At 49.1% G+C, this 24186-nt stretch overlaps 1 protein-coding gene across 1 annotated transcript in view; it reads left to right on the forward strand.

Annotated features, from left to right (window-relative positions):
• TCHP (trichoplein keratin filament binding) overlaps positions 1-24186 on the forward strand; it is a 41056-nt gene that overhangs the window by 15160 nt on the left and 1710 nt on the right. The window contains exons 8-12 of the mRNA XM_088467884.1: positions 146-212; positions 1788-1960; positions 21258-21339; positions 22343-22528; positions 22628-22771. Of these exons, the coding sequence (XP_088324010.1) occupies positions 146-212; positions 1788-1960; positions 21258-21339; positions 22343-22528; positions 22628-22771 (652 nt within the window). The remainder of the gene's footprint in view (positions 1-145; positions 213-1787; positions 1961-21257; positions 21340-22342; positions 22529-22627; positions 22772-24186) is intronic.

The following is a 24186-nucleotide window of genomic DNA, read 5'->3' on the forward strand; positions in this document are numbered from 1 at the left end:
AAATGTTGTTAGCTGGCTGTGTATGTTCTATCTGGGTAGGATATTATTATGAATGACCTATGACTCTAGGTCATTAATCATAATCGGTACACTCCTTTTCCTTAACTTTGTAACAACAAACCTTTTTGTGGTTTTCTCTTTTTAGTCACTTTCTGAGTCGTCAGTACACAGCACAGATGAAACGGAGAGCGCAAATGGTGCAGGAAGAGCTGGTAAGAGATGTGTCGTATGCGGTCAGGAGATCGATAGTGTCAATGTCACCCAGTGAGTATGTCTTCCTCACTATGCCATGATTCCGATGCGGGTGTAATGCTTCCGGCGTGTTTAATGTTTTTAATACCTGCACAAGTAAAATGCTCTAGGTAGCATTGCACCCATGTCAGGATCCTGGTGCCCACATACTGAAGTCGACATACTCACTGGTGACAACGTCACTGTCAACCTCCCGTACCCAACGCTGTCCCAGTTGTTAACAAATCAGTGTAATGGACATTATTGTATATCATAACTATGTTGCAGGTCATCAAGAAGTTCCATAAATATAACAAGGTCACATAAAGCTTTTATACAGATTATAATGCTCCAAGTTATTTTAGTTTAATTTTAGAGAAGATAATGCTTTTGTGATAATGCCTTCTAGTGATATTACTACTCATTCATTTATTAACTCTTGGCCTGATTCAGAGCTGAACGCTCTGACCAGAGCGCTCGCTCTGAATCAGGGCCCTCCTCCATGAAAATGGAGCGGCCTCCTGGCCGCTCGCATAGCTGTGGGTGACCACCCACAGCATATGCGAGCAGCCAAAAAGATGGTCCATCGGACTTGCGACGGAGACCCTGCGGTAGGGTCTCCCTGCCACAAGCCCTGGAGTGATTTTGGCTCTATCAGAGCCAAAATCACTCCCACTGACATCACTAGTGATGTCAGTGGGGCCGGCTTCAGACGGTAGGTGTTCCCATGGGAACGCCTCCGTCTGGCAGGCATGCCCACCAAAGGGGGCGTGCTGTCAATCAACCGACAGCACGCCCCCTTTGGTACAAGACCCGGAGCAATGGAAAGCACGTCGCTCCCCGGGTCTCGCGCATGCGCACGACGGAGCTCCCTCCGTCGTGCGCATGCGCAGTGGGGAACATCGACCCGCTTGCGAGCGTACTGCCGCTCGCGAATGGGTCTGAATGACCCCCTCTGTTACTCTTCTCTAGATCATCAATGTACAGCGGTGGTTCCCAAACTTTGTACTCAAGGCAACCTTACAGTCCAGATATTACGGATATCCAAGCTTGAGCACAGATGGTTAAATTAAATTGACTGACATACTAATTAAGCAACCTATGCTTAAGCATTGGATACCATTAAAACCTTGACTGTTAGAGTGCCTTGTGTTTGGGAACCAGTGATGTTACAGTATATCGATGGAGCACTTGGCAGACCTTGCAGAAGTGCACTGTGTGGATCGGTTGACTACTAGTGATGTCTCCGCTTCTTGGCAGAAATGTGGGGACTTGTGATCCTTCTGCGGTGGTGGCAGTAAAGATGTATGGTGGCAGCGGAATGTCTGAGTAGTGTTTTTCCTTGTTGGTTTATATCGTGGAAAATGTTGCTATTTAGTCATGCTTTAAAAACAGAAAGAAGAGCAGTTATAATATCACTGACCAAGTAACTAATGGGAAGAATTCAACAGAAAAAAACACCAACTCAATAGTTCCTTAAGAACAACACAGAAACTCTCCTTTTGCTCTATATGATGTTTACTCCTGTGGTTGAGCCATCCGTCTTGCCATTTTAGGAAATGGACATGAAGGTTTTGTCAGCACTCCTAAGTAAGGAGGACGAGGAACATCGTTTACATACAGCTAGAAGGGAGCAGTCCGCTGCTGACGCTGCCTGGATGAGACGGGTCATTGAAGAGCAGTTACATCTGGAGAGACAGCGAGAGGCAGAGATTGATACTCTGTTCAGGTGACTTCACTTAAACCATTCTCTCCTACTACTGAAACATAGTTCTGACCACTTTGCACCTAAAACCACACCAAGATTTTGCCAGTTGGTTTATGAAGCATCTAACAATCATTTTGCCTGTTAAATTATATGGGCTATACACTATAGCATTAGCTACAGAATACTAGTTTCTAAAAATGTTGGTATAGTTTTGTATACAATAGAGCATAGTTAACAGCGCAGACTGAATGAATTCTGATGAAGACAGTGTTCTGATCCTTGGTCAGTGAACTGTAGCTATTTCTATTTCTACATCAGGGTCCATAGGGTATCCACAGGATATAGGTGATGACGTCAGGCATCGGGCACCATAGAGTAAAGTTTTCAGCCTCCCAGGATGCACTAGGGTCCCCCTCCTATACCCCGCCCCCGAGCCAAGCCATCTCAGTTTCGTTTGGTGCCCGGTCGGAGTCGGATGCACCTGTTAGAGGGGGGCTAAGAATAGCCCCTGAAGTTTCTTCAATGCAGCTGTGGCTGCACATCTGGAAGTACAGCATGGACAGTCAGTGCTGACGTCCATGCTGTCTTCCCTACACCCCCGCCGGTACCGATCCGGGGATGCTTGTAAGCATCTGGGGTCACAGCGAGCGGTGACCCCAGATGTTTGGGACCATGGCTGGATCCAAGGGTGCAGCAGGTAAGCAGCGGGGTCCCGCGGTGGGACCCTGCTGAAACATGGTCCAGAGTCCCCAGGCAGGGGGCTCCCTGGGGGACTGGCTGCAGCGTGGAGCCAGGTACCTAACCTGCGCTTCCACTACCCCCCTGGGACAGCGAACCGCGACTGAGCGGTAGCGCTGCGGTGTCCCAGGGGTCAATCGCATGCCAGGGGAGCGTGCCTTCCCTGTAGCACAGCCGGCGCCTCCCCCACTGCACATAACCCTCTGTGCACTGTGCTGACTGGCCCTGTGGCAGCGCTCCTCCCCCAGGCCGGCCTCCTCTATGCTCCTCGGTGGCCATCTTTACAAGCGCATGGTGAACGCTGCTGGAAACTTGGAAGCGGTGGCATCGCGGTCTGGGTCCCCCGGCATACCTCTCCTCCATTTGGTTCAGGTCTGTGTATGCAGCGCTGTGTCCTACCAGGCTCTGTGTCTGCTTAGTTGATTATCAGCGCTTTTAGTGCAGGAATTGATTTTCTTTGCATTATATATGACTTCTGCTAGTGCTGCTGCCTGTACTTTCATTTTCTACTGTCAGCCTTTTCACTGTCCTTGATCTTTTTCTGCTAAAGCCCTTGCGGTGCGGTGATTGCAGGGTGGTCTCACACGAGTATCAGTGAGAGGGGTCACATACTTACCATCATGTCTGAGAGTGACTTTCCTCTCCAGCTTTTGTGTACTACGTGCAAGGTACCTATAGCGGAGGGGGAATGTAGCGCGGAGGGGCTATGTCGGAAGTGTTATTTATTGGCGCAGCCAATTACTGTCACGGCCCCGGTACAGGAGCCGCCCTGGGCTTGTTTTGCCAAAGCGCTTACAACCCTCGTGGGCCAGTTAGCTCCGCAGCCTGCGTTCTCACAGATGGGTTTGTCCCAGCAGTCGGTGGTGTCGTCACCCATGCAGGGTTTTTACGAGACAATTGATGGTACCACACAGTCTCACTATTTCCCCAGTCTCTCGGGAGCCTGCGTGGGTTAATTCTCTGACAAGTTCTGTACAGCACTTGTCGGACGTGTTACAAGGGGAGTCTGTGTTGAGGCCGCATAAGCGGTCGGTGGCGTCTGTCAGCTCCTTATGAGGATGACGACGTGACGTCTGATGATGGGGAGATTCTGGATCTTTCGGACCAGGAACCTCTCCGTACTAAAGAGTCGGACGCTAGGTCCAAGGTTTATATTCCTGGACTTATTCGGGCAGTCCGCATAGCTTTAGTGATTGAGGATGAAAATCCTCCGGTGTCAAAATCTAAATATGCCTTTTTTAAGGATATTAAGGGTGACGCCACAGTGTTTCCTCTTTCGGGTCAGTTAGTGGACCATTTACAGGAGGCGTGGAAACACCCGGGCAAACGGCATCAGCCTCAGAGGCGCTTGGCGGTGGCTTATCCGTTTGAGGATAATTATTTTTCTAAGTTGGAATCCCCTCCACAGGTGGATTCCCATGTGACATGCCTAGTCTGCAGTGCCACATTGCCCATGCCCTCCATGTCTTCCTTGAAGGATGCTGCGGACCGTATGGTAGAGATTTGCCTAAAGTCCGTTTATTCCCCTGCCGGTGGGGGGGGGGATTGGGTTGCTAGGCCGGCTATGGCCATTTGTTGGGTAGCCAGAGCTATGGAGCACTGGGCTGATAATTTGAAGGCGTCTTTCGATTCCGACTGTTCGGCTGAACAGACCGAGTTGATAGGCAATCTCCGGGACTCGGCCACTTATATCAATGAGGCGGCCTTGGATATCAGTACCCTGGCGTCTCGGATTTCTTCGGCGGCTGTCGCTGCTCGTCGCACCTTATGGTTGCGATCTTGGAAGGTGGACGCTGATTCCAAGAAGGGCTTGGAAGCTTTGCCTTTCAATGGAGAAGTCCTCTTTGGTCCGGATCTGGACAAAATCGTAGCCACGCTGGCGGCAGCCAAATCGGCATGTCTTCCATCTGCTGCGGTTCCTGCCGGTTCAGGTACGTCGTCCTTTCGGCCTTACAGGGCCCAGGGTGGGCCTAAGACGCAGTCTTTTACCAGACAGGCTGGCCCCAAAAAATTGGCCAAGCCCCGGAAACAGGCCTGGAGTACCAGACGTCCGGCCCCTAAGCCCGATGACAAGCCTGCGGCCTGATGGTCCGGGCCTCCCTTTGGGGGATCCCAAAGTGGGAGGCCGCCTGCTGCAGTTTGTTCAGTGTTGGTCGGTTACCTCGACAGACACTTGGGTTCTCGAGGTGGTTTCTCACGGGTACGCCCTCTCCTTTCGGCACAGGCCCTGTCTCGATTCTTCACCACGTGTCTTCCATCAGACCAGAACAAAGCCATGGAACTGCGGAAGGTTTTGCACACTATGCTCCAGGCTGGAGTTATAGTGCCTGTTCCATTCTCCCAGAGGGGCCAGGGTTTCTATTCCAATCTGTTTTTGGTGCAGAAACCCAATGGGTCGTATCGTCCGATCCTCAACCTCAAAGCACTCAACAAGTCTTTGCGGGTGCCGAGGTTTCGGATGGAGACCCTACGGACCATCATTCTGGCGCTGGAACCTGGGGATTACATGGTGTCGTTAGACATACAGGACGCTTACCTGCATGTCCCTATTCTTTTACGCCATCAACAGTTCCTCAGGTTTGCAATCCGCAACACCCACTTTCAGTTCCGGGCGTAACCTTTTGGGCTGGCGACAGCACCACGTGTATTCACCAAGGTGATGGCGGTCATGGCGGCTTCCCTGCGGCTGCAGGGAGTCCGCAAGTTACCGTACTTGGACGACCTTCTGTTGGTGGCAGGATCTCCAGAGCTCCTTCTACGCCACTTTTGGACCTGACCATTGCGGTACTGCAACGGCACGACTGGTTGATAAACTGGCAGAAGTCCACCCTGATCCCGCCTCAGAGGATTCTGCACCTCGGAGCCTTATTGGACTCAGGACAGCAAAGGATCTTTGTGACGGGGGAAAAGATCTCTGCCTTGCAGTTGAGGGTGTGCAGTTGTCTGCAGAATCGCCGTGTCTTACTGGGCTCCATGGTGTCGGTATTCGACATGGTGGAATATGCCCAGTTTCACTCCAGACCTCTGCAGCAGTTGATCCTGTCCAAATGGAATGGACTGCCTCAGTCTAAAATCCCAGACGATGGTGCTCACTCCGGAGGTTCGTCTGTCCCTAGCCTGGTGGTTGCAGACGACCCATCTCAACAGGGGTCGTCCGTTCTGGATGGCGAATTGGGTCCTGTTGACAACGGACGGCAGTCTGCGAGGTTGGGGAGCAGTCACGGGTCCACACTTGTTCCAGGGCAGGTGGACTCGGGCGGAAACGGAGCTTCCAATAAACATCTTGGAGCTCCGCGCGGTATTCAATGCTCTCCAGCAGGCACATCGGGTTCTCCAAGGTCACCCAGTGCAGGTCCAGTCGGACAACGCTGCCACCGTGGCCTACATAAATCGGCAAGGAGGAACCCGAAGTCGGGCGGCTCTCGTAGAGGTGTCCCGAATCCTGGTTTGGACGGAGCGCAATCTCCCGGCCATATCAGCAGTCTTCATCCCGGGAGTCCTAAACTGGGAGGCGGACTTTCTCTGTCGCCAGGACGTCCGGGGGAATGGTCTCTGCACCAGGATGTCTTTCAACTTCTGGTGGACAGGTGGGGTCTTCCAGAGATCGACCTCATGGCGTCACGGCACAACAACAAGTTGCCGGTGTACGGGTCTTGCACAAGAGACGAAAAGGCGTCTCTGGTGGATGCTCTGTCCGTCCGGTGGACGTTCCGGTTTGCTTATCTGTTTCCTCCGTTTTCCCTTCTTCCACGGGTAATCCGGAAATTCAAACAGGAAGGAGGGACGCTCCTGTTGATAGCTCCCGCGTGGCCCCGTGGTCTGAGAACCAGTGCGGTTCTCAGACCTCCAGGGACTGTCCGTGGACATTCCTCTGCGGTTGCCGTTACGTCCGGACCTCCTGTCACAGGGTACTTGTCTTCACCCGGACCTGACTCGGCTGTCTTTGATGGCGTGGCTGTTGAGACGGCCATGTTAAGGTCCAGGGGGGTTTTCCAGCTCTGTAGTGCAAACCATGCTAAGGGCTCGGAAACCATCCTCTGCAAGGATATACCATCGTGTGTGGCATACGTTCTTCCAGTGGTGTCGGCCGAGGGGTTATGCACCTCTGGAGTTCCGTCTGTCTAGAGTATTAGCTTTCCTACAGGCGGGACTGGACCATGGGCTTCGCCTTGCGTCTCTGAAGGTGCAGGTGTCTGCGCTGTCCGTCTGGTTCCATCGTAGGATTGCTGCAATCCCTGATGTTCGCACCTTTATGCAAGGTGTTCTCAGAATTCAGCCACCTTTTGTTCCACCGGTGGCGCCTTGGAATTTAGCTGTGGTCCTGAGGGCTCTCCAGGGACCGCCGTTTGAACCACTGGGCTCAGTGGACCTCAAATGGCTGACAGCTAAAACTATTTTCCTTCTGGCCATTGCTTCGGCCAGAAGTGTTTCTGACTTAGGAACTCTCTCCTGTAGACCCCCTTTTCTGATTTTTCATAGGAACAGGGCGGTGCTGCGCACTCGTCCTGGTTTCCTTCCTAAAGTTGTTTCCAGTTTTCACATCAACGAGGAAATCGTTGTGCCGGCTTCTAACTCACCTGATCTTTCAGTGGGTGAGGCCACTTTGGATGTTGTGCGGGCCTTAAGGATTTATGTTGACCGCACTTCTTCGTTTAGGAAGTCTGACGCCTTGTTTGTCCTCTATGGCTTCCGTAAAAAGGGTGGCCTGCTTCAAAGCAGACTTTGGCAGGCTGGATTCGTAAGGCCATTTCAGAAGCTTATCTTCATGAAGGCCTTCCGGTTCCTTCCTCTGTGAGGGCTCATTCCACTAGGTCTGTGGGTCCTTCGTGGGCTGCTCGACGTAGTGCCTCTGCAGTCCAGATCTGCAAGGCTGCCACATGGTCCTCAGTCCATATCTTTGTGAGGTATTACGCGTTTGACACCTTTGCCTCTCAGGATGCTTCCTTCGGGCGGCGGATTCTCCTTTCAGCGCAGGAGCGTCCCCACCCTTAAAGGATACTGCTTTGGGACATCCCCAAGGTATCCTGTGGATACCCTATGGACCCTGATGTAGAAAATAGGAGAGATGGTAAGAACTTACCTTTTGTTATCTCTATTTCTACGAAGTCCATAGGGTTCCACAGGACTCCCGCCCTGTCGCACCTGTGCTGCAGATGGGCTTTACTCTGGTCACCGGTTTTTCCGTCTCCCTCTGTTGAGAATGTGATTCTTGTGTGTGTCCAGATCTTTTTTCTCTCTTTCTTCTCCTCCTTCGGCCTATGGCTTGGTACGTAACTGAGATGCCTTGGCTCGGGGGCGGGGTATAGGAGGGGGACCCTAGTGCATCCTGGGAGGCTGAAAGCTTAACTCTATGGTGCCCGATGCCTGACGTCATCACCTATACCCCAAGGTATTCTGTGGAACCCTATGAACTTCGTAGAAATAGAGATAACAAAGGTAAGTTCTTACCATATCTCCTATTATATAGATAGATATATATTCTATATCAAATCTATCCTGGTCTTCTTTGAGTGCAAAGTTAAAAACAGCTGCAATAATAAGTTACAAATGAACTTCTGAGAATGTCCTTGATGTAACCTCTGTGTGGCTTTTTTGTTCTTTTTCTTGTTATAGTAGTGTGTGTTCCCATTTGTAACGTTTTGCAGACTATACTAGCACCATAGAAATACATTTTGTTGATAATGATAATGTTGCTGTAGTGACATATGCTCACCCTGACATGGAAAATGAGAGCAGGAATTGTGACTAGGATGAATCACACATTAGTCTCTACTTGATAAATCCAGGAGATATAGGCCTCCACTTTGCAGACTTTATATATTGAGGAAAAGAACCAAATGCCTTTTTCTAAATAAATGTGAAGCTTCAGTACATCTACTATTAATAATAATATTTTTATGGGAGTCTCCGTAGACATTAGATATGGAATGAGAGAAAGTAAGTGGTTCCCTGCTCTTGCTTAGCCGCTGAGTAGTTCAGATCAAAGTTTGGTGTACTGTTGGTGTGTGGTGTCAATCTGGCTCTCATTTGTTAATGTCTGGCGATGCCATCCCTAAGAAGGGTTGGCAAATGTCTTTGCTTGTGCCAATTGTCAAGCTAACTTTCCTGCTGCAAGGTCAGACTCAGAATCTACCTGTGTTGCATGTGAAATGGAGACCTAGGGTCCCAGGTCCTCTGACAGGGCTCCTACAGAACTGGTGGAACCCGGGTGGAAAAGCTTATTCATGCAGAATCTGAGCTTTCTAAGCAGTTGGTAGATAGCATGGAGCACAATTCAGATATTCCCTCTACTGGTTCAGGCTACAAATAGGTTGTGTTGGTGCCAGATCTGACTCCCCAAGGTCCTATCCCTGCTGTCTCAGAAGGGACGGCCTGGGCTAAGGGATTGGCCTGCTGTTGGTGCAAGTGTCCTTGTCCCTCGAAAGTTTGCTGGATACAGCCTCCAAGTCCTAAGGGAGACCTCTTCTGGCTCCACTTCATACTTCGGAAACTTCCACATCAGATGTCTTCATTAGGAGAATTGGAGAATTCGGATAAGGAACGGTCTTTCATGACAAAGGAATCACAAGGTAAAATTCCGGGGTTGTAAGCTTTTTTTCCAGGTAGTGGGACGGGTCCTTCAGATCCAGGAGGATTCAGAAGTCGTGGATACTGTACTATTCAAAAAGAAGAGTAAAACGGCAATATTGTTTCCTTCCCCCTCTGAATTGGAGGAGCTTTTGGGGGATGCATGCATTTGCCAAGATAAATAGAAAATCCAAACCCTCTCTGAGGTTTAAGGCCCAGTACCAGTGTCTGATAGATGTCGCTGCTTCTGTCACGTGATTAGCTACAACTATTACTAACAACTAACTATCAAAAATTGTCTGTTAGTAAATATATTTGCCTATTTTGTCAGTCCAGGGCCCAACAATTTCAGATGGCAGCACTGCTTATTGCATATCAGCCCCTGCCTGATCTTGTGGTTAATAATGGTTGATAAATGCACAATCAAGCTACATTAAGAAATAATATCCAAGAGACCAATCATTTAGAAATATTTTTTTGCCATTGGAAAAATGCATAGATTATTATCGCTATAGCTGGGAACAAACCTGTCGATTATATATTATTAGTCAGCCAAACCTTTTAAGCCAAGGCCCTTTCTAGCATTTAGCTTTGCCTTGTCTTGCTAAAAGTGGCTATCGAAGCCATACTATTAAAAGTCAAAGGATTTGCTGACAGTGTGACCCAGACCATGCTAAAGGCAACAAAGCTAGTTTCTGCCAGGGATTAATATCGTGTCTGTTGTTCCTCCTATTTTTGGCAGGAGGGTTAGATCTGGACTCTCTGATGGTTCAAATATTGGCTTTGTCGGTAATCTTCCAAAGAAGACTGGCTTTGATTTCAGAGGTCTCAAAATTCTTTTAGGGTGTTCTTTATGTATAATGGGATTTGCAGCATTCTTGTAAGGTTGTGTCCAGGTTCCATGAGAACCAGGAGACTGTTGTTCTTTGGTTGCTTAGGGTTGAGTCCCAGAATGAGAACACTCTCCATTCTCCAGAAGTGGTCAAGGCTCCTAAGATTTATGTTTAGAAGATCAAAGAGGTACATCTTAAGGATGATCTCTTTATCTTGTATGATTTCCATAAAACTGTCTGGCCAGTCGCAGTAGACCATTGCTCGGTGGATTACAGCTGTATGAGTGCAGTGGTTCAAGAATGATTGAAGGCTCATTCCACTAGATCAGTGTAGAGTAGCAAGCTGTTGATCCATGCACACTTTTACTAAGTTCTACTGGTTTGACACTTTTGCAGAAAAAAAAATAAATGGATTCTAATGTAGCAAATCGGGGTATTCTGGGAAGAGATTGAGTTAAAGCACCAGCACTATGCAAGAGTATATATAGCCACAGTGTAACTTGACATACCATAATCACAATACATTGTTCACATATCTAGGATCAAAATACAGTAATAAAATGACAGAGTAAGTATGATGTGGACATGGCTTAAGAATAGGGCAACTCACTGTCTTTTAGGACAGGTTGCAGTGAGTGGAAGCATTTCAGCACTCTGAGCCTGTACACAAAGTAAGGGTTAACATTAGGGATGTGCGCCGGACCATTTTTGCCGGATTTGGATTTGGTTCTAATTCGTAGTTTGGATTTGGATTTGCCAAACTGCGGTGACTGGCTTTGGATTTGGATTTGGATTTTTTTACAAAAATTGACAAAAAAAGCTAAAATCACATAAATTGGTCTTTTTTTTCTTCCTAGAGTATTATTAACCTCAATAACATTAATTTCCAGTCAATTTAGACCATATCACAGCTTATAATATTGTTTTCAACATTATTGGCCAAAGGTTGCAGTGAGCTGACTGGTTACTAAGCGACAAAGCAGCGGCACAACGACACAGACACCACAGTATAAAGCACATCTATGACACATTGCCACACAGCAGTGGCAGAAATGAAAAGTAGTGCACCCACCCAGTGGGGTACGGCCAGCAGAGTCACAGTACTTGTTTACAAAGTGGGCTACGGCCCTAGGAGTCACAGTGCACAATCTTATTCGCATTACACCGCACATAGGGCCTGATTCACATTACACCATAAAGTAGTGTCTCTTATTTATGTTACGACACACAGTAGTGCCCCTTTTACACAATGCCCACAGTAGTGACCCTTTTACACAATGCCCACAGTAGCGGTGTCCCTTACACAATGTCCCCCAGCAGTGGTGCCCCCTATGCAGTCCCCTTAGTAGTAGGGTCCACTATGCAGTGCCCCCAGTAGTATGCCCCCCATTAGCAGGTCCCCCCAGTAGTATGCCCCCCCAGTAGTATGGCCCCCCCCAGTAGTATGGCCCCCCCCAGTAGTATGCCCCCCCCCCAGTAGTATGGCCCCCCCCAGTAGTATGGCCCCCCCCAGTAGTATGGCCCCCCCCCCAGTAGTATGGCCCCCCCCAGTAGTATGGCCCCCCCCAGTAGTATGGCCCCCCCCAGTAGTATGGCCCCCCCAGTAGTATGCCCCCCCCCAGTAGTAGGCTGCCCCAGTAGCAGGCCCCCCCCAGTAGTAGGCTGCCCCAGTAGTAGCCCCCCCTGTAGTATGGGCCCCCCCTGTAGTAGGCTGCCCCAGTAGCTGCCCCCCCCCAGTAGTAGTAAGCCCCCCCAGTAGTATTGCTCCCCCCAGTAGCAGGCCTCTCAGTAGTATGGCCCCCCCAGTAGCAGACCCCCCCCCCAGTAGTATAGCAGGCCCCTCTGTAGTATGGCCCCCCCAGTAGTATAGCAGGCCCCTCTGTAGTATGACTACTGGGGGGGGTCTGCACTACTGGGGGGGCTATACTACTGGGGGGGGTAGTATAGCCCCCCCAGTAGTGCAGACCCCCCCCAGTAGTATGGCCCCCCCCGCACCCCCAGTAGCGCCCCCGGCCCTTGCACAAATAAAAAAATAAAAACTTACCTGTATCCCCGCTCCCGCGCCGTCCGCTCTGTCACACGCTGAGGAGGGAGCCGGAAGACGGAGCTCATGTGTAAGCTCCAGCCGGCTCCCTCCGTGCAGCAGCCAATGAGAGTCTGTGTGACTCTCATTGGCTGCTGTAACAAACACACAGCTGCCGCTGGCGGCTGTGTGTCTGTGTCTGTGTAGGGCAGAGCGCTATCACTGCGCTCTCCCCTACACGCGAGGAGACCTGATGTCGGATTCTCTAGTGAGAATCCGACATCAGGTGGCCGCCGTTCGGCCCCGAACGAGCATCCGAGTCAGGCGGTGAACACCCGAACAGGGTTCGGGTGGACTCGGATCCCCAATGTTCTGAGCGGTTTGGATTCCACAGAATCCGAACCGCTCATCTCTAGTTAACATACAGTTTCAGAGTCAAGTAAAGACTTTGAGACAAAAGACAAGGAACACAGGTGACCTGGACAGTGCTAAGGAGAGAACAAGAGGAAGATGGGCCCTGCTGCGAGAGCTTACATTCTAGGGGGAGGGGTCAGGGAATTTCTTACCTATTACCCCAAAATATATTTAGATAAGCCGACGTTATCCCCTTGATTTGAAAGGAAGGAAATCATGTAGTAGTGCCCCCATATAATGCCCCTGTAGTGCCGCTTGTACAAAATAACCCACTTACCTTAATCCCCGCTCCTGCATCTGCCGCCGTCCTGTCCGCCCGGCTGCTCCTCGGAACTATGGGAGAGACGTCATGACGTCTCTCCCATATTGAGCATGGAGAGAGGCGGAAGCTGAAGTTCAAAAGAGAACGCCAGCCTCCGGCTAACACAGCACTGCAGGGAAGGAGCCGGGCGCCCACTGGTAATAACATCTCAGCGGGCGTCCGGCTTAGAGCCTCCCTGTGGCACAGCCGGGCATGCATATGACTCATTATAGAATGATTCATATGCATGCCCGGCTGTCCCCATCCATTACCCCCAGGAATTTCATTTTTACACCATGTGGGGTAATTTACCCCTGTTCCCTGACCACTGTTCTAGGGGGAGGGGCGAACAGTTGGATGGTGAACTGGGAAGCAAGGCGTCACAACAGAAAGGTAAGTGGAAATTTAGGAGGACAGAGACAGAAGAGAAAGGGTTAATAAGGGAAGAAATTATCTTTGAGAGGACAGATTTACGGAGATGGATGGAATGAAATATTTGAAGTAGAAGGCGGTTATCAACGGTGGCAGACAGATCTAAGAGGATGGGAAGCGACCATTGGCTTTGTTTGTGAGAGGTCAATTTCTTTGGGATGGACGCTAGATTGAAGATAGTTAAGAAGGGAGTGTGATAATGCATTAAGCCCCACAGTGCAAGGTGACAAAGGTAAATTTGTATACGTACAGCTCTGAAAGTGGACCATTAGGGGTGAGCATCAGTAGAACAAATAGAAGCCCCAGTCAGTAAAGAGGTGTAACCTAATACCCTACGGAAAATATAGCTCTAACTACGAGATACCCCAACATCGAACATGAATTGGGCTTTTCTAGACAGTAACCTGGCTCCATCTATCATATGTAAAACAAATACACATCCGAGCAATAGAAATAAATCATATATAATACAATCCAGCCATAAACTCATTTAGGGACTATAAAATATAGCAATGAACAACCACCCCCCAATTTCCCCTATCCTGTATAACCAGACCCCCAATTTACAACATAAATGGATCTCCAAACAAAACAATCCCCTCTCTAACTACACTACCCTACCTAATCCCCCACCTCTCTAACAGAGATCTAAGGGAAACCAAAGAGACTCCAAAAATAAACAAAATAGCCTTACCAATTATAAAACCTGAACAATCAAAGAACATGCAGAAAAAGTAAAAGTATAACATGACTGCGCAAGCCCTGGAGTCAAATATTAACAGACAAAAAAATTAATTTTTAGGATGTGACAGTGGGAAAACGTTCAAACAGAATTCAAAAACATAAGCTTGAGTTATTAAATATCACTGGATAAGGAAAAACAAGTACAGGAAATAACTGTAATTAAATATTCAAACAGAATCTAAAAAAAGGAAAAATGGACACCGATATTTAAACATTATTAAGACAGGAAGACCATAACAAACATGGGTAATAACTCTGGTTCACTGAAGACAATCGAGAAGATCATCCCAGTCCGAGGCCAGCCATTCGAGCCATGCTACAACCCCTGGCAAAAATCAAGGAAACCATTACAGCCCTCCCAGAATTAAGGTGCATACACACGTAACGATTTTGTAACCAACGATTTTCTGTCAGATTTCCCCTTGAAAAAACAACAGATATGGTAAGAACTTACCTTTGTTATCTCTGTTTCTACGAAGTCCATAGGGTCCACAGGGTTGACCTTGGGGTATAGCTGGATCTGGATCCACAGGCACCATGCAGTTAAAGCTTTAGCTGCTCCCAGGATGCACTTGGGTCCATCCTCCTCTATACCCCGCCCCCGAGCCACAGGCACCTCAGTTGGTAAGCAGCCCAGGCCGGAGGAGGAGTCTAAACAGAGAGAAGGAAGACTGGAACACACAAGAAAACCATAGTCACAGAAAAGGGAGACGGAAAACCGGTGACCAGCAACACAGCCATTTTGAAGCCAGGTGCGTCTGGGCGGGCGCCCTATGGACTTCGTAGAAACAGAGATAACAAAGGTAAGTTCTTACCATATCTCTTGTTTTCTACTTCAGAGTCCATAGGGGGTCCACAGGGTTGACCTTGGGGATGTCCCAAAGCAGTTCAACTAAGGGCGGGGACGCTCCTGTGCAGAAAGGAGAATCCTGCGCCCAAAGGATGCATCCTGAGAGGCAAAGGTGTCAAATGCATAAAACCTCAAAAACATCTGAATGGAAGACCAAGTGGCTGCCTTGCACAGCTGAACAGCGGAGGCACCACGTCTAGCAGCCCAAGAAGGACCCACAGACCGAGTGGAATGAGCCTTAACAGAGGCCGGAACAGGCAAACCTTCCTGTACATAAGCCTCCCTAATAACAGAACAAAGCCAACGGGCTAAGGTTTGTTTGTTTGTTGGCAGGCCAGCCCCTCTTATGAAAACCAAAGAGGACAAACAACGAATCGGACCTTCTAACAGAAGCAGTCCGATCAAAATAAATTCTTAGAGCACGGACAACGTCCAACTAAGCCTCGCCAGCTGTAAGATCAGGGGACTGAAAAGCTGGCACCACCAGTTCCTGATTGATGTGGAACTTTAGAGACAACTTTAGGCAAAAACTCAGGGCGAGTGCGAAGCACTGCTCTGTCCTGGTGAAAAATTAAGAAGGGGGGACTACAGGAAAGTGCCCCCAACTCGGATACTCTCCTGGCCGAAGCAATTGCCAGGAGAAACACAGTCTTAAGTGTTAACCACCTGAGATCAACCGACTCAAGAGGTTCAAAAGGAGGTCCCTGCAGGACCCAAAGAACCACCGCCAGGTCCCACGGAGCCACTGGAGGCACAAAGGGAGGCTGGATTCTAAGAACACCCTGGAAAAAGTATGAACGTCAGGCAGTGTAGCAATTCTACGTTGGAACCACACAGACAGAGCCGATACATGAACCTTCAGGGAAGCAAGACGTAAGCCCAGGTCAAGACCTGACTGCAGAAATGCCAAAATCCTAGAAACCCTGAACACCTGAGGATCAAAGTTTCTGGACTCACACCACTGAAAATAAGTGTGCCACACTCTGTGGTAAATCCGCACAGAGGCCGGTTTACGCGCCCTCAGCATGGTACCGATGACAGAGCTTGAAAAGCCCCGGGACCTTAAGACGGCTGTCTCAAGAGCCGTCAAAGACAGCCGACCCAGATCTGGGTAAAGGCAAGGCCCCTGAGACAGCAGGTCCCGACGCTGAGGTAGAAGGAATGGAGCGTCGACGGACAAGCTCCTGAGATCGAAGTACCAAGGACGTCTGGGCCACGCTGGAGCCACTAGCAGAAACATGCCCCCGTCCTGTTTGATTTTTCTTAGTACTCGAGGGAGCAGGGAGATCGGAGGGAACAGATACGCTAGGTGAAATGTCTGTTTCACTGACAGCGCGTCCACCAGGCTTGCGCCTGCGTCCCTTGTCCTTGAGCCGTACACGGGTAACTTGTAATTGTGACGAGAGGCCATCAGTTCCAACTCCGGCAGTCCCCATCTATCCACGAGAAGTTGAAACACCTCTGGGTGAAGCGACCATTCCCCGGGATGCACGTTGTGATGGCTGAGGAAGTCTGCCTCCCAATTGAGGACTCCCGGGATGAAGACTGCCGAGATCGCTGGAAGGTGGCGTTGCCCCCCCAAGCCAGGATCTGAGACACCTCTGACATCGCAGCTCGGCTGCGAGTTCCTCTCTGGTGATTGATGTAAGCCACCGTGGTGGCGTTGTCTGATTGCACCTGCACTGCCCTTCCGTGAACAGCGGTGCCTGACGACAGCAGAGCCCTGTACATGGCCCGCAGCTCCAGCACGTTTATGGGAAGAACTGCTTCCTCCGCAGACCAATGGCCCTGAAGAGACAACGAGCCGGTCACTGCCCCCCAACCCCAGAGACTGGCATCTGTTGTGAGCAGAACCCAGTCTGGGATCCTCAAGGGGCGACCCTCGATGAGATGAGCTGGCTGAAGCCACCAAGCTAGAGACTGGCGCACTTCCGAGGACAAGACCAGTGTCTGAGATCGGATCAGGTGAGGCAACCCGTTCCACTCCGAGAGAATCCGTCCCTGCAGGGGCCTGGAATGGTACTGGGCAAATTCCACCATGTCGAATGCCGACACAATGGACCCTAGGACTCTCATGGCCGAGTGTACCGACACCCTGACACTGCTCAGGCAACTGTGTATCCGCAGTTGTAGGGAAGACACCTTTTCCGGAGTCAGGAAAATCCTTTGCTGACGAGAAGGGCTCCCAAATGAACCATCCGTTGTGATGGGATCAGAGATGACTTCTTCAAATTTATCAACCACCTGTGTGCCTGAAGACAAGCAATGGTCAGGTGGAGATGTCGAAGAAGTACCTCCGGGGAGCCCGCCAGCAGAAGTAGATCGTCCAGATACGGCAGCAGCCGTATGCCCTGGCCCCGAAGGTGGGCGGCCATAATTGCCATCACCTTGGATGATGGAACATAACGTTTCCATCCGGAACCTGGGAACCCTGAGGTATTTGTTCAGAGACTTCAATTTCAGGATAGGGCGATGAGAACCATTGGGCTTCTGTACCAGAAACAGAGTGGAATAGTACCCCGTCCCGCGTTGAGATAGCGGAACGGGAACAATGACCCCTGCTTGCAGCAAGGATTGTATAGCCACCTGAATCTGGGAAGCTTTGGTCCTGTCCAGAGAAGGACTTGTGCAAAAAAATTGGCGGGGCGGCCTGACCCGAAAATATAGGCCGTGCCCCTGAGAGACTACTTCTCGAACCCAGGCATCCGTGGTGGTATTGTGCCAACACTGGGCGAATTGGAGAAGTCAGCCTCCCACTCTGAGGTCCCCCAGAGGGAGGCCCATCCCATCAGGCCGCGGGTTTATCTTCCTGCTTGGAAGAAGGGCGCCGAGCACTCCAGGCTTGCTTCTTGGGTTTAGAGGCGGTCTTAACCGCCGACTGTCTCGGGAAGGACTGACCTTTTGCCTTACCCTGAACCCGAAAGGAACGAAAGGCCGAGCTCCGGACCTTGGCAGGCGTTGCCGCTGAAGGGAGGAAAGCTGACTTGGATTTAGCCAGGGTATCCACTATTTTGTCCAAGTCCGGACCAAATAGTAATTCTCCATTGAAAGGTAAGGCCTCCAGGCCCTTCTTTGAATCGGAGTCCGCTCTCCAGGACCTCAGCTATAAGGATCGGCGGGCAGACACTGCTGCGGCCGATACCCGAGAAGTCAGCAGACTAGCATCCAAAGAGGCTTCTCCAATGTAGGAAGCAGCGTCCCTCATCTATCCCAACAACGCCCTCTGGACATCCGGAGCGTCGTCCGGAAAGGTATCCTCCAATGCGTTGGCCCATCCCTCAATGGCCTTGGCCACCCAGGAGATGGCCATGGACGGTCGGGCCACTGCCCCTGAGAGGGAGTAAATGGACTTTAAGCAAGTCTCAACTTTCCTGTCCGTGGGATCCTTCAGCGAGGATATAGACGGTAATGGCAAAGTAGCGCTCCATATTAAACGGGTGACGTGAGAATCCACCGCCGGTGGAGTTTACCATTTTTTACATTGTGCCTCAGGAAAGGGGTAATTTGAAGCCAACCGCTTCTGAGGTAGGAATCTCTTACTGGGCGCCTGCCAAGCCACCGCCATATGATCCGTCAACTGATCAGACGGGAAACACCGCAGAAGCCACCTTCGTTTTTTTTAAACTAGGATATTTTGACTTAGGAGCTGGTGCTTCATCCTCTATTAGGAGAATGGCTCGCACCGCCCTAACCAGTGCTCGCACATTAATGGACAACTTGGTATCCACTTCCTGGACCGATGTGTCCGAGTCAGTGTCATCAGGAACCTCCCCATCATCTGAAGACCCCTCTGAGTCCGATACATGTGCCGCCTGCGCTATAAGTGTGCGTTTTGACGCCCTAGAAGGCGCGTCAGACTGCAACATAGACTGAAAAGCTGAAGACGCGGCCGCCAAATTTTGTACGGAGTTGGAGAGCACATCCACCCAGGATGGAGGAGCCGCCATAGGGGCCTGGAAGGGCACCACAGACTGCTGCGTCACAGGGGAAGCCTGTATATACATAGGCAACCCTGCATAAGGACCAACAGACTGAGACCCGGGGGGGCTGGGCAATAACTGCGCAACACCCGGGGAATGGGGGACGGCCGGCTGGGGCAACGCCCTAGTAGGAACCCGCAGTCGGGACCGACAGACGGTCTGCAATAGACACCAGCACCAGAGAAAACATCGCCCACGGTGGTTCCTGCATCATAGGAGGTTTTGATGGGCCAGGAACCACCTGTCTACACAGGCCATCCTGTGACAAATCCTCCCTATCCACTCCTGCAAAACAGCGTCCGCAGGAGACCAACACCGGAGCCACGGAGTGCTCAATCTCCTCATCCGACATGACAAAATATATTAAATAAATAAATATATCTGGCAACAGAGCCGAATCAACTGCACTCACCAGTGTGCTGAACAACAGCCCACAATATGGTACTGTGTAGCACACAACTGTATGTGACGGACCTCACAAATACGTGATTTATATAGGTGAGGTCTGTAGAAACGCCCCTCCCCCACACACCTGTAGGGCTTGTAGGAGAAGTAAAGGGATAGGTATAAGCTGACAGTAAGTAGAAATAAGTACAGACAGGCAGCACTAGCAATAATCACATACCATGCAGAGAAGATATACTCACTGCACCTTTCCACTACAATCAACCTCCCAGATTCAGTGTCTGGGAGGGCTATAGCGCTGTGTACACTGTCCTTGATCGGGGGAGAGATACACAGGGGGACCGGTCCGCGTGCTCCCTGAGAGTATCTGCGCTGCCACAAGAAAATGGCCCCAAGAGACCTCAGAGGAGTGGCCGAGGAATCTGCAGCTCAGCGACGCCAGACTACGCGCTGAAAGGCGCGATGAGCTGAGGGGAGGAGCCGCTAAACAGGGAAGGCTTCCTCCCCTGGCTAGCAATTAACCCCAGGGCTTGCCGGCTTCCCGCTTGCTGTTGAAATCCCTGGTGGTCTAGTGGTCCCATGGGGTATTCCTCCGCAGAGGGGGAGCCCGCCACCACCACCGCTAGCAGCCCCCGATCTGTCCCCTAGAACCGGACTGCATTTGTGGCAATACCCGCGAGCCGCCGCTAATTGGCGTCTCCGGCAGCAGTCCAGGAGGTCCCCAGAGTCCGGCTAGTACGGACTCTGGCCTCCCGCCGCGATCCCCAGTGCGATACTGGCGTCGCTGCGCCAGCGGGGAATAAGAGCGGTAGCGTGGGCGTCTGTATAGACAGCCCTTCGCTGCCGCACTGAAGAGCCTCTTGTTAAAAATAAAAAAACCTAACAGGCTCTTTTTTTTTTTTTTTAAATAAAAAGCTTTTGGGGGCTGCTCCTGCAGCCCCCCTGCGCAGGGTGACCCGACTCCGGCCGGGCACCAACTCAAACTGAGGTGCCTGTGGCTCGGGGGCGGGGTATAGAGGAGGATGGACCCAAGTGCATCCTGGGAGCAGCTAAAGCTTTAACTGCGTGGTGCCCGTGGATCCAGATCCAGCTATACCCCAAGGTCAACCCTGTGGACCCCTATGGACCCTGAAGTAGAGAGTGAACGATTTTTTGAAGTGTAATGAACGATTTTTACAACAATGAACGAAAAATGTTCCTTCCCTTAATAAAAATCATTATGTTGGACAGTCTGAAATGAATGATAAACTACAAACGGGAGTGCGCTTGAACGTGGTCCGTTGTGCTGATTGAGTATTCAGAGCCACACATACAGCAGACACATGGTAGCAAAAGCTGCTGCCACTGGGCATGTACAGCAGCTCTGTTCAGTTTATTATACTTCATAGTGTGGTTGTAGCTCTAGTAAACACATATTATATACTGCTACTATTTTGGTCATAATTTGAGCTGCTGCTCCGGGTGGTAGGCTGGGCAACTGGACCCCCCCAGTGTTTGCCTAAGCACCAAGTCAAATGTTTAGGTTTATTTTTTATTTATTTTTTTACAACAGACTATAAGAAAAATGTAATTTGTCAGATGTAAAAGTTCTTACTGAATTTTTCTTATTTTGCATTACTGTGATATGGATCATCCATGCATGTCATTGATGTCAATGTTACATTGTATTTGATGTGTTTTCATTATTTGTTGATTGCCAAAAAGTTCACAATGCTCTTCATTGATATTTGCCTACTTTTGGTACCTCTGCTCTACTGGAAGGAAAGATCCAAGTGGCAAATGCCTCTATTCTGCCCACTTCCAACAGGAAAGTGGGCAGGATTCTGTTATGAGATTTAACCTGAACAGGATTTTCTATATTGCTGAGGATATGTACTTTCAGTATGTTTAATAACTTTAAAGAAAGATTTTAATTTTTGTCATAAAATCATTGTGGGAACTTATCATAAAGATAGGTTAGTATATAGGTTATTAGGGCTACATAAAAGGACATCTCACCCACAGTAATATCACACACTGCTTACTTTCCAGAGAAGAAGCCAAGCAGGTGTGGGAGAAAAGGGAGGCCGAATGGGAGAGAGAGCGGGGTGCCCGGAATCGGCTGATGAGAGAGGTAACAAATAAGATTTTACCAGATGTAATGCATACGTACTACATTATACCTGTGTAGCTTTGTAACATTGGACACAGACCCATTTGTATATGTTTACGGTTCACTGGGAATAACTACATTCCCGTTTAAGTAGATACAGTTCTAAAATATTTTTAAACCTTCCAATGGACTTGTAGGTAATATTTGTGAACAGGCCTAGAGATGGTGCAATGATGTTACGGCCGTGGATCCCTCTCTATGGTTCCTCTGGTCGTGCCTAGTGCTGGTTAGTGGAAAATCGTAGGGCCCATGCTATAACAGCCAAGGCCTGATTATAATTTGGGGGGTGGGACCCCATGCATTTTTTTTTTTTTTAACATTTAGAAGCCTGCACAGATTCCTAAGGATCTATGCAGTGTTTGAAAACTTCAGTGGATTTACTGCGGGTTTGTGGCGGGATAGGGTTTTAGAAACCAATAAGCATCAATGGCAGCTTTAAAAAAAAAAAATATTGAATTCGATTGTTAGTAAATACTGTATTTTACCCTCCCTAACCGCCATGCCCAAAATTTTAAAAGCATACCTTCCTCCTGTGATCATTGCCCATGAACTGAATTACAGGATTTCTGGCCCCAAGGCTAGACCTTCAGGTTATTAATTGTGGGTGCCCAGTAGCAGGTTTGCTGCTACTTTAATGGCTAGTGATAAATGTTCCAGTGGATAGAACTGGTTGATGACTAAGCCACTGGCATTAGAGTACAGAAGCACAATCTTTATTTTCTTACATAGCATACAGACCTCAAAATGTGATATTGTCCAAATAAAAGCTTGGCTTACTGGTTGTCGTTTTTTCCCCCTATTTAATCACTACTTGCTTAGGAAACCTAATACTATCTCATCACAACAGGTAACCTGATATTTTGTCATGATTTTAGATTTTGTAGAAAAGTCAGCAGAGTAGCAATCTGTATAGAAAATTGGTGAATATAGTATGCGGGACAGGCTCTTTCATTTCCTCACCCAGGTGCTCATGGAGAGACAGCTACAGATCCAGGAGCGAATAGAACAGAACAAACGTGAACAGAGAGAATCCCTAAAATCACGTGAGCATCTTCTCCAAGACCTGGAAGTTGTCAAGCAGCTGACCGCTAGAGAGAGAATGGAGGAGGAGCAGCAGAAGACTGCACGCAGACTGGAGTTGGAGGCACAGGTACAAACAGAAATCACGTCGCCTCAAGCCAAACTTTAAATCAGTTATGACTGTAACATTAGTAAATATGCACATGTCCATTTTATTTTTTTTTTGTAGATTTCTGAGCAACGTCTGCAAGAAAAGGAGTCCATGCTACGCCTGGAAGAGGAGGAAAAAGAGGACAAATTGGCAGAAGAACAGGAACATTATTTGGAAGACCAGGAGGCAGAAATCATGACACAGAGAGGTTACCAGGAAAAGGTAAATGGTTCATATTTCTGTGACACTGTAATGGATTTGTAAGGAATCGTGTCTGAGCACCAACTAGAAATTATTTCACACCAAGGGCCTGATTCAGAGATGTACGTTCATCTGATAATGAACATACAGCTCCGGATACGCGCAGGACCGTTCTGCGATTACGCTGGCAGACACCCCCCCCCCCCCCCCCAGGCTGCAACATCAGTCGCAGTGCTGTGATTGCAAATGCAGCAAGGTGTCTGACACCTCCTTGTGCATTTGTGTTAGTGATGGATGGATATGCACAGCCGCTTGTGTGCAGCCCTGCAAATCCATCCATCCATCCATCCATCTTTGAATCAGGCCCTAAGTTATGTAACAGTTGAATCCATAGACATTGTTGATTAATCAGAGCCTTGCTTATAGCATAGTTCACAGTAAAGGGAAATTGTGTGTGCACTTGTCTGATATGCCTCTGCTATAGCCCTACTAAGCCCCTTAATGAACTCTGGAACTGCTCAACAAAGCTGCCACTCAATCAATAAAAACATTTATGCATGTACACCTAAATACATGCATAAACATGGTATACATATAGTTGCTGAATGTGTGTTTTGGACATGTTTTTACGGTATTATATTTGTGACAATTCCCACAACACTTTTGTTATTTAAGTCATGGTAAAAACATTTGTATGAGCTTTCTGTCCCATTGAGCATCCATACTCCTCCTCTTTCTCCCAATAGCCATCATCCTCTCTCCTTTATCCACTCATGCTGTTACTCTGCATACACAGTGAGACATTCTGTTCAAAAGGACTATTATACCTCAGTCCCCTCTAGGGGGTATAGAAGTTTTTAGAAGCAGAGATGTTCCCCATTGCAACCAATCAGATTCTAGCTATTTTCTTCAAAAAGGTGCTAGAGATATGTTAGATAGCAACTGATTGGTTGCTATGGGCAACATCTCCATTTCTAAAACCCCACACTTCAGTAAATATACCCCTAAGCACCTCATTACAGCAATGCTCAGTGTACAAATGCTGCGACACTCCTCTGAGCACTTTTTTTTTAAATCTTTATCACTCCCAAAAGCCAGTCATGTATACCATGTGTTGTTGGCAGCCACAGGAGATGGCTCTTTGCAGTGACTGGGACATTTCTGCCTTTATCCCTGTGAGAGGCCATATAGTGCTTGGTGATATTACTTCTGGGCATATCTAAAGGCTCATTCTGATGGGCATATGACACGTGCAGATGTAAATGTACACTAATGTGAGTGGTACGGTACTCTGTCGGATTGGTCTTTCTGTGAAATTGGGTGTTTCGGGGCAGCAACAATACCAGCACATAGAACTGTCCTGACTTGTGAGCGTGTATCAAAAGCTGTGTGTGACTGAGTTGTGCGCACAGGTAAGTGACTTCTATTTTCATATA

Source organism: Taudactylus pleione, unplaced genomic scaffold (assembly GCF_031769625.1).
Source record: "Taudactylus pleione unplaced genomic scaffold, aTauple2 ptg000078l, whole genome shotgun sequence".
Classification (NCBI taxonomy): domain Eukaryota; kingdom Metazoa; phylum Chordata; class Amphibia; order Anura; family Myobatrachidae; genus Taudactylus; species Taudactylus pleione.